This window comes from Danio rerio, chromosome 7, assembly GCF_049306965.1.
Source record: "Danio rerio strain Tuebingen ecotype United States chromosome 7, GRCz12tu, whole genome shotgun sequence".
Taxonomy (NCBI): Eukaryota; Metazoa; Chordata; class Actinopteri; order Cypriniformes; family Danionidae; genus Danio; species Danio rerio.
Window position 1 is genome coordinate 74960467 of NC_133182.1, and position 11147 is coordinate 74971613.

The 11147-nt window shown below is 33.8% G+C and overlaps 1 protein-coding gene across 1 annotated transcript; it reads left to right on the forward strand.

The window, feature by feature from the left end:
* Window positions 1-270: 270 nt before the first annotated feature.
* Window positions 271-10926, forward strand: elp5 (elongator acetyltransferase complex subunit 5). The gene is given in 8 exon segments (NM_001080067.2): window positions 271-494; window positions 1865-1925; window positions 2004-2084; window positions 2392-2603; window positions 5182-5357; window positions 7243-7338; window positions 7420-7520; window positions 10262-10926. Coding segments are annotated over 8 exon segments (891 nt in total). The 5' UTR covers window positions 271-439; the 3' UTR covers window positions 10371-10926.
* Window positions 10927-11147: the final 221 nt, after the last annotated feature.

An 11147-nucleotide genomic window follows, 5' to 3' on the forward strand; every position in this document is an offset into this window, starting at 1 on the left:
ATTGCAGTTGGAAAATCGCAAATATAAATTATAGAACTAATTAAATGTTTTCATTTTGTACCAAGCTTCGCACAAGTGTCGCTAAGAATACACATTTATATAAATAAATGCAATGCCATTTTACATATAATTGCATTGCCACATTTTTAATGCTTGTTTGCTGACATGTCAGTACTACAGTACAGCAGATGGCGGTAATGCATTGCTTAAGTTTACATGCAAAGAAAAAGCGAGAAGGAGCGCTCCTCTGATTGGCCACTGTAATCCAACTCGTGTTGATTTCACTCGTGGATTGTAACTCATACACTAGATTTTACATTAGTGGCTGTCATCTTTTTCGTTAGATCTTCATAATGTTTAATCAGTAGCTGTTGTAATAATACAGTGCTTTGTATATTTTGCAGAGCAGTTTATCTGTTAGCTGGTAGTGTTTTGAGTCATGCTGTTAGAAGTGCTACAGGCAGCAGACGCTGGAGGATTCATACTCATTCAGGGTAAAGTACACACTATACATTATATATATATTTTACCGTTCTCCACTGATATATACATATAGCTAGTTTGAAGTTAAATGTTTGATATTAGCATAAATAGGGACCGTCTCTAAAGTTACATTGCAATACACTGTTATAGCCCTGCTGAAAAAAACAGCTTAAACCAGCATAGGCTGGTTGGCTGGTTTTAGCTGGTTAACCAGCCTGGTTTTAGAGGGGTTTTGGTCATATCCAGGCTGGTTTTCAGCCCTTTCCAGCCTGGTCTTAGCTGTTCGGGCTGGGAGATGACCAGCTAAAACCAACTAAAGGCTGGTCAAGCTGTTTTTTTGAGGCTTTTGCATTTTAGGCTGAGATTATTTGTGCTTTATGGCGCGTTTTCTGTTGGAAGTAGCCATCAGAAGATGAGTGCACTGTGGTCATAAAGGAATGGACATGGTCAGCAACAATACTCAGAAAGGCTGTGGTTTTGACACAATGCTCAATTGGTACTAATGAGCCCAAAGTGTGCCAGGAAAATATCCCCCACACCATTACACCACCACCACCAGCCTGAACCGTTGATAAAAGGCAGGATGGATCCATGCTTTCATGTTGTTGACATCAAATTCTGACCTGACCATGTGAATGTTGCAGCAGAAGTTGAGACTCATCAGAGCAGGCAACGTTTCTCCAATCTTCTATTGTCCAATTTTGGTGAGCCTGTGTGAATTGTAGTCTCAGTTTCCTGTTCTTAGCTGACATGAGTGGCACCCAGTGTGGTCTTCTGTTGCTGTAGCCCATCCGCCTCAAAGTTAGACATGTCGTGCGTTCAGAAATGCTCTTCTGCAGACCTCAGTTGTAACGAGTGGTTATTTGAGTGACTGTTACCTTTCTATCAGCTGGAACCAGTCTGGCCATTCTCCTCTGACCTCTGGCATCAACAAGGCATTTGCACCCACAGAACTGCCTCTCACTGGATATTTCCTCTTTTAGAACCATTCTCTATTAACCCTAGAAACGGTTGTGCGTGAAAATTCCAGTAGATCAGCAGTTTCTGAAATACTCAGACCAGCCAGTCTGACTCATTCAAAGTCACTTAAATCCCCTTTCTTCCTCATTCTGATTCAGTATTTTGTCTTGACCATGTCTACATGACTAAATGCATTGAGTTGCTGCCATCTGATTGGCTGATTAGAAATTTACGTTAACGAGCAGTTTGACAGGTGTACCTAATAAAAAGGCTGGTGAGTGTTCATGAACTTTTTAGTAGATAAAATAGTGTCTTATGCAACTTTAAAGATGCTCCCTAAATTTGAGAATATCAAATGTCCAACATTCTTTTTGCACTTCTGAATGGACTAACTACATCTATAATGTGTATCTGCCATCAGATTCTGTCCAATGCTGCGGTCGAGGAATCCTCCGGTGTTGTATTAACGCAGCGCTGAAGAGGCGAGTTCAGTCTGCAGCTGTTTTTGACTTCCACTGTATGTTGTAATAATGCCTGACTTGTGTTTGTATGTTGTGAAGGGACGAGGATGTGCATGTGCTGGGGTTTGAGAGTCCTGAAACAGAAGTGTGTGCTGGCTTAGACTGCAGTTTTGCGCAAAAGTGAGTATCATGAAAATATAATTGGTTTGTGACATGCATTAGAGATGCTTTTATGACTGATATGCTGGGTAATTGGCCATAGAGTATGATTGTGTGTGTGAATGTGAGAGTGTATGGGTGTTTCTCAGTGCTCGGTTGCAGCTGGAAGGGCATCCTCTGCGTAAAACATATGCCGGAATAATTGGCGGTTCATTCTGCTGTGGCGATCTCTGAAATAGAGACTAAGCTGAAGGAAAGTACAATAACAGATGAAGCACGCTTTTCTGCCGCTAAAATACCTGATCTTATATTGTTTGTGTGTTTAAAGGCTTCATTTTCATAAGGGTTTTCCTGATCCCCTCGGCTGGAGGGGCAAATCTTCTTTCACCGTTCAGCAGTTCACTTCTCAACACATAACTCAACTCATCAGAGACTCGCAACCTGCTAAAGCATCAGTTCTAGTTGTTGACTCTCTCTCGCTGGTTTTAAGACATCACAATCCTGTCATCGTCTGTCAGAGTCTTCAGGAGCTCAGAAAAGGTGAAGCATTTTCCCCAAGAAACACTTAGGAGATTATTCAGGGTGTCTGCGGGGTTTTAAAAAGTGTTAAAAGTATTAAAAAGTAAATTAAAAAGTATTACATTTTTTTTAAATTATCTGTATTGCATTTTAACTTTACACTCTAATAACATAGAAGTAAAAACAACAACAAAACAAACCAAAAAAAGTCTCAGGGCCCTATCATACACCCGGCGCAAGGCGTGGTTCAAATGTTATTTGCTAGTTTTAGCTTGACACAATTGTCGTTTTGCACCACGCTGTTTAAATAGCAAATGCATTAGTGCTCATATGTGCGCCCATAGGCGTTCTGGTCTAAAAAGGAAGGCATTCTGAGGCGGACCGCTGGCGCGTTGCTATTTTGAGAAACTATAATAGATTTTTTATTAGACCAAAACAAACCCGGTCTAAACTCCAGCGCAGAGTTGCACCTCGCTTACACACTGCTTAATAGCCTACACACAAGATGTAGAGCAATACGCAAATATCTTTACATTTGAAAAATAATTAAAATATTAAGGATATATATATATATATATATATATATATATATATATATATATATATATATATATATATATATATAGAATATAAATATAAAGGATTAAAATATTCAAAAAACATATTATTTTCTAGCCTACCTAAATATGAAAAATCACTGCTTTTATGTCTTCTTCATCTCGGGAGGCTTTTTCAGTTCATTCATAATAATTTGCTTTTGTATAATGTTATTATTATTAGCAGTATTATTTATTATATCCATATTTATATTTGTTTTATTAAAACAAGCTTAGATTTGCCCACCTGCAGGTTTTAGACCATATGGGGCAGATCATGTGTATTAAGATATAACTCAGCTTTTTGAGCACACTTCGTTATTGTTGTTCATTTATTTATTTATTTATGTTTTAAAGCAAATCTTTGCGCTTAACAAACAAAATTAATTATTTATAGACTAATTGATGTCTGTGCGTAAAGGTTTCCCTATCCACGGGAGCGAAAGTGAAAGTAGATCATTTATCTCTCATTCTCACGCAGTAGATGCTCTGTTTAACAGTTTTCTGTAAAAAAAAAACAAAACTGTTAACTGTTTGCTTGTGAAATGCTCATTTTTTCCACTTAGACTTACTTTGCGTCCTGTAAATAGCGAATGTGCTCTTGGCGTGACGCAGCTGGCTCTTAAAGGGAATGGGAGATGAGACTCTAATTGGTTTATTCTCAAAACACACCTATAACTCATTAAGAAAATAAACTCAACCCTTTTAGACCATGCGCCACGGCGCAAAGCGGATTTTCCCGTCCTTGAATTAGCAAAAATGCATTCTGACACGCCCTGAAAGTGTTTGCGCCCTGCGTTTTGCGCTCTGCACATGAACCATCAAAATAGAGCCCTCAGTGTTTTACATTACATCAACACATTTCCAACTCCACCACATTTTAGGAACAGTTTTTGAGCTCCCCAAACTCCCTCAAAGACCTTGAATTAATCTCTTAATATATAGACATCTTTTCTATTGTCATGTTTGTAACCATGTCTTTCAGCCTACATCCTAAAGGCATTGATTACCATTTTGCAATATATTAAATTTTGTATCTTTTTTTTTTTTTTTTTGATTGTACAATGTATTGCTGTATGCTGAAGTTTGCCTGAATTTAATCAGAGAATATTTGGGTGCTGTGTAGTTTAATTGATAAAATCCTGCTAGATTTGACATCACGCTGCTTTGTTTACTGTAGTTACCAAGGCAACATCGTTATTTAACTGTTAATCAATTTAATAAATAAATTAAGGAGTGGAAGTTACATTACATGCACTCTAAAAACGGGTTGCTGTATCTAAACATTGGGTAAAATATGGTCCAATCCAACATTTGGGTTAAGTTTTTTTTTTATTTAAATTTAACCCAAACAGTTGGGTTTGTCCATATTTGACCCAATCAGTGTTGGGTGTAATATAGTTACAAACAAAGTGATTAGTTACTGTAATTAAATTACTTTTCCACTGAAAAGTAAAGGGTTTACTTTTCTTTTTTAGGTAATTTAATTACAATTAGTTTTAATTAATTCTTAGGCAATGCAGTGACAGTCTTGATACATAATGTTTATCATTTTTAAGTGTTTTTTTATTTAGTTTTATTAAAAAAAGAGATCCGTCAGACTCCATTTGAAAAAATTAAAAGACTTTAAATTGTTTGGCATAAATCTGTATATATGTTAAGTACTATTTAGGCAAGTAAATATTTATTGATTTTACTTATTTATTACATATTGTGAAATTAAATTTCTTTTTAGACAAAGTAATTTAAATTAAATTGTAATAATGTAATTCTATAATTTTAAAGTGACATACCAACACCGGACTCAATGTTTGGTTACAACAACCCAGCATTTTTTATAGAGCATGGGTTTAGAAATGTGCGTGAAAGACACATTTAAAATATAATTCTATAAAAATGTTAAATATTTATTGCATTTAGACTTTTAATGGTTGACAAATTGAAGATACAGTCTCTAGTAATAATTCTCTAGTAATTCTTTGTTTTTCTTCATTGTCCACTAGGAGGAGTTGTTAAAACTATTATCGGTCTCCTGCATTCAGATTTGCATCTGCAAGGTATTGTGGGCATCGTATGCCACTTAGCCAGTACTGTAATCTCTGTGGCACCCACAAACAACGAACGTCATGCTGTGGCGACGACCACAAGACGCACAAAATCAGGCAAAGTTACGCAGGAGGTAAGACTTGAGTTTTTATTACTTACAGTTGAAGTCAGAAATATTAGCCCCCTTTGAGTTTTTTTTTTCTTTTTCAAATATTTCCCAAATGATGTTTAACAGAGCAAGGAAATTTTCACAGTAAGTCTGATAATATTTTTTCTTCTGAAGAAAGTCTTATTTGTTTCATTTCGGCTAGAATAAAGTCAGTTTTAAAATTTTTAAACATCATTTTAGGGACAAAATTATTAGCCTCTTTAAGCTATATTTGTTTTCGATAGTCTACAGAACAAACCATCATTATACAATAACTTGCCTAATTACCCTAACCTGCCTAGTTAAGCTAATTAACCTAGATAAACCTTTAAATGTCACTTTAAGCTGTATAGTAGTGTCTTAAAAAAAATATCTAGTCAAAAATTATTTACTGTCATCATGGCAAAGATAAAATAAATCAGTTATTAGAGATGAGCTATTAAAACTATTATGTTTAGAAATCTGCTGGAAAAAAATCTCTCCGTTAAACAGAAATTGAGGGGAAAAAATAAACAGGGAGGCTAATAATTCAGGGGTGTGATAATTCTGACTTCAACTGTATGTATTTATATAATTCAGTTATAACTTATTACGGTAATGCTTCACAGTTTGTTATATGTCATAATTAGAATGCCTTATAGTCAGATTTGATACATCAGAGCTGGGCGATAATATACTTACCTGCCTTAGGGAACTGCCTTAATGCATCTTTTTGTGGATGTTTGGATACATTTAAACATATTTGTATATTTAAATGTAATCTTTAAATACTGTCTTTGAATAATTTATTTTGATAATTTAAACACTATATTTAAAAAAACACTGATTAATATGGTTACATTTTGCAAAAAATAAAAGTTGTATGGATATATTTTTTTGCCATAGCCAAAAATACTTTGTATAGACGAATTGCCAACCTACGTCACACATGATGTCACACGGGTTCCCGGTTGCAAAAAAAAGATACACAAAAAGATGTTGTGTTGTGCGGTAGGATGCCAAAATCGAAAACTTAAGAAGATTAGAAAACTTAACTTTCACCGTACACCATACTGCTTTAATGTCAACTGCAGTTGTCTTTGGCTAAAAGGGAGCAGAATGGAGTGAGGACTTAATTAAAAATGCTCAACTCTGCATTTCCTATGTTATATCAGGTAAGTTCACGCTATGCTGAATCATACACATTACTCGTTTTTAATTGCAGCAATGATTTCAGCACAAACAGTTAAATATGGTGAATTAAACTGCACACACTGAATGCTTAGAATAAAATGTAAATGCCATACAGGTGCAGTTCAATGTCAAAATGCAGTTGTTTTGCTTGTCGATGATTACCCAGGCCTTGTACAGCTCCGTCTTCTTTCCTTGTCCTTGGCTAGGCAGAACCTCGGTTTTTAGCATTACAAAGTTTTGAACCTGGTAATCATGGAGCATTATTTCTTGCACATGACCACACAGAACAACATTGTTGGCATCCAAAGACTTGTAGGCCTTTAACCTCTCTTTTGTTTAAACACTTGGAGTTTCAGTGAAATAGTTGTATATTTAGGGCTGGATGCTTGGCCATTTCGTCTTATCCACTATCCATTGGGAGGGTGCTATCGCAAATGAACCTGTCAGATGAACGCCCTTCACTTTAACGTTAATTTTGCAGAATAACTGTGCTTATCACTGGGTGACGTGTAAAGATATTTTCTGAAAGTAAATATCTCAAAACTCCCTTCATGATTAGTAATGTGCATTATTAAGTGCATCATTAGACAATGATGTTATCTCAGCCAAATATTGTCCTTTCCTAACAAAGTCTGCATTAATGAAAAGCTTATTTATTCAGAGCTCAGATGATGAATCTCTAAAAATCTGTTGATAGGAAGAGTACTTCAGTGTGTCCGAGGACGCGACGCTTTCTGTCCAGAGCAAACCTCGTCAACATGATCGTGTAGAGAAAGAGCAGGATTCAGCTGAGGTGAGCAGAGCTGCTGTAATTCTCATGTTTACCTGGAGCATTTCCAAGGAAAGGGTTTGTTTTTCTCTGTGATCTGAGCAGGTCGATCCAGCATCAAACCTGACTTTCAATCTCCGTCTGTCTGAGGAGGAAAGAAGAGCCAAAGAGAAAGTGGCGCTGCCGTTTGTGTTTAGCCAAGAGAAGTAAGATATCTTGATTTCTGAAGTTGTATTAGTGTTTTGAATTGAAAAAATTTAAATATATATATTTTAATGTAGATTTTATTTCCTTTGAATTAGTTTTTTATTGTAATTTAGTAATTATTTTAATTCAGTTAGATGTCCATTTCTAACATTCTAACAATGTTATTATTTTTGTTTCTAATATTTAATTTTAATTATATACATAAATACAGAGCTCAGCATAATTGAGTTTTGACAATGCATGTTTGTATCCATTTCTCAGTGAATATAGTTTTTTCAATTCAATTCACCTGTATTTGTATAGCGCTTTTACAATGTAGATTGTGTCAAAGCAGCTTCACATAAAAGATCATAATAAATTGGAACAGTTTAGTTCAGTTTATAGTGTTAAAGTTCAGTTCAGTTCAGTTTGGTGTGGTTTAATAATCACTACTGAGGGTCTAAACACTGGAGAGCAAATCCATCGATGCGTAGCTCTACCGCTCCCAAACCATGCAAGCTAGTGGCGACATCGGAGAGGGAAAAAACTTCACAAGTTGCCGAAAGTGAAGAAAACAAACTTTGAGAGAAACCAGGCTCAGTTGGGCACCACCATTTAATTTCTCTGCTGGCCAAACGTCTTGTGCGGAGGCAATGTATTTCGGTGCATTTAAACAAAACAGATTTATTAAACGGGTATATTTATTAAAATAATAATTTAATCATAGAACATCTTTAGAAATTGAAATACAATTAAACTCATGCAAAATATTAGAAAGAAAATTGCAACCTACAACACTTCAACACAATTATAGATATTTTTGTTTCTCTTGATTTTTGCTATTTTTGAAAAATTGTATTTAATATTTTTCTATATCATATAAATTTGGCTGTACTTGTTTTTGGTTCGTTATCTTAAGTTATTTTGTTAGATAAGCTCCAGATTTGGCTTTAGTACTCTCTAATCTAATGTATATGCACAAATATAATATTGTAAAGCTTCCTAAAGAAAATATTACTTATATAATACTCACAGTTGAAGACAAATTTATTATTTGTGTTATTTTTTAATTAGCCATGTATTTTTTTTTATAAGTGCATTAAAACGAATACAAAAAAATAAAAATAGCGAAGGTCAATATTAGGACATACAGTTGAAGTCAGAATTATTAGCCCCCTCTTGATTTTTATTTTCTTTTTTAAATATTTCCCAAATGATTTTTAACAGAGCAATGAAATTTTCACAGTAGGTCTGATAATATTTTTTCTTCTGGAGAAAGTCTTATTTGTTTTATTTCGGCTAGAATAAAAGCAGTTATCAATTTTTTAAACAAAAATTTTGGGACAAAATTATTAGCCCCTTTAAGCTATTTTTTTAATAATCTAGAGAGCAAACCATCGTTATACAATAACTTGCCTAATTACCCTAACCTGCCTAGTTCACCTTATTAACCTAGTTAAGCCTTTTAATGTCACTTTAAGCTGTATAGAAGTGTCTTGAAAAATATCTAGTAAAATATTATTTACTGTCATCATGGCAAAGATAAAATAAATCAGTTATTAGAAATAGGTTTTTAAAACTATTATGATTAGAAATGTGCTGAAACAATCTTCCCTCCATTAAACAGAAATTTGGGAAAAAATAAACAGGGGTGCTAATAATTCAGGGGGGCTAATAATTCTGACTTCAACTGTAAGTATGATTTTTTAAAAGATTTTTAAAAGATTTTTTTTTTCTTATTGATTGGCCACAAAAAAACCTCCACTGTTGTCCAGTGACTTAAATCTTTAATCTAAATACTAGTTATCCTACATTTAAAATAACTAGTAAAATATATTTGTACTGTCATAATGCCTGGACAAATGAAATTATTTATTATAACTAATTCATAAACATTAGTTATTATTAAAATGCTCATGTTTAAAAATGTGTTGAAAATGTTTTATTTCTAAATTGAAGAGGATTACACTAATTTAAGTTAAAACTTAAGGTCAGTATTTATTTGTTCCTTTTTTCCTTTCCCATCATTTATATATATATATATATATATATATATATATATATATATATATATATATATATATATATATGTGTATATGTTTATTTTTTTTATTTTATTTTTTTATTATTTACTTATTGTTTTTATATATTATTACTATAACTTCCTTATGTTTTGTTTGTACCGTGCTCAGCATAATAAGAGTGCACCATATTTTGGAAATTAATATTTGTATCCATTTCTCAGTGAATATAGGCAATGTATTTTGGTGCATTTGGACAAAATAGATTTATTAAACGGATATATTCATTACAATAATATTTCTAATGTATATTTATAATTTATAATAATGATAAAATAATATCACCAAGCATATTGAGAAATTGAGAGATAATACAATTCAATTCAAGCAAAATATGGCAAAAAATAAATAACAAACTACAAAATTTCAACTTAATCTTTACTTTTTTTTGCTTGTTAATTTTTCCTCTTTTTTAAAAATTTGTATTTAATATTTTTCTATAACAAAAATTTAGGTATACTAGATTTTGGACCGTTATCGTTAGTTATTTTGTTAGATAAGCTCCAGATTTGGCTTCAGTACTGACTAATCTAATGTACAGTATATGCACAAATATAATATTGTATAGCTTCCTATTAAAAATATTAATATCTAGGATAGATTTGCGAGTGGTGTACCTAACACATGCTGAGCACTGCGTCTATTGTTGAAGAATCAGTATTAAAATGATATTTTTGCAGGAAATCAGCTCTTCTGAGGCCGACTCCAGGCTCAGGAAGGATCATGTATGAACCCGACGCCAACGATGACTTCGATGAGGAGGATCCAGATGATGATCTTGATGTGTGAAAGAAGAAAACACACATCCTCATTCACGACACAAGTCTGTGACTATTACACGCATCTGTAAACATTATTTATTTCCTATTCATAATTCACCACAATATCAAACAGTCTGCGGCAGTCTGATATCTGTCAGCTCCAAGAGAATGTTTTGACAGCGAGTTGTAAATACAGTTTTTCTATTAAGTTTGACATTTGGTGGACAAACGACACCAACAACACCCTTATACGCTTTGTTATTTATAGATAATGTTAATAATAATATTGTCTCAATATTTAAAGCTTAAATGTGAATATAATTCTTTCCGATGTATTGGTTGAGGTTTTCACTAAAGATCCCCAAACTTGTACTTCTGAGTTTAGAAATGGTGCTCCAAACATAATAAAAAATAATATTGGAAATCAAATATACATGCAAAACTGCACACACTTTATCTCTGTTCATTTTCTGTTGGCCAGCATTATTATCATGACCTTCTCTGCTCTTGTGTGGTAATTAATGTGTCCTGTATTCCTGCAGCCTCACAACCACGCAGATTTTAATAAAATGTAAGATGTTTTAGAGACGCGTATCAAGTTCTTTTAACGAATAGATTGTGTGAAACGTGGAAAAAGACCCTTATTCATGCCAACACCTGACATAAAGGTAACATGCAGTGGTGCGTTTTCCGAAAAAATAAATGAATAACTACCATAGTATGATGCAAGTGGGTGAGGCAGTGGCGCAGTAGGTAGTGCTGTCGCCTCACAGCAAGAAGGTCGCTGGGTCGTTGGTTTGAGCCT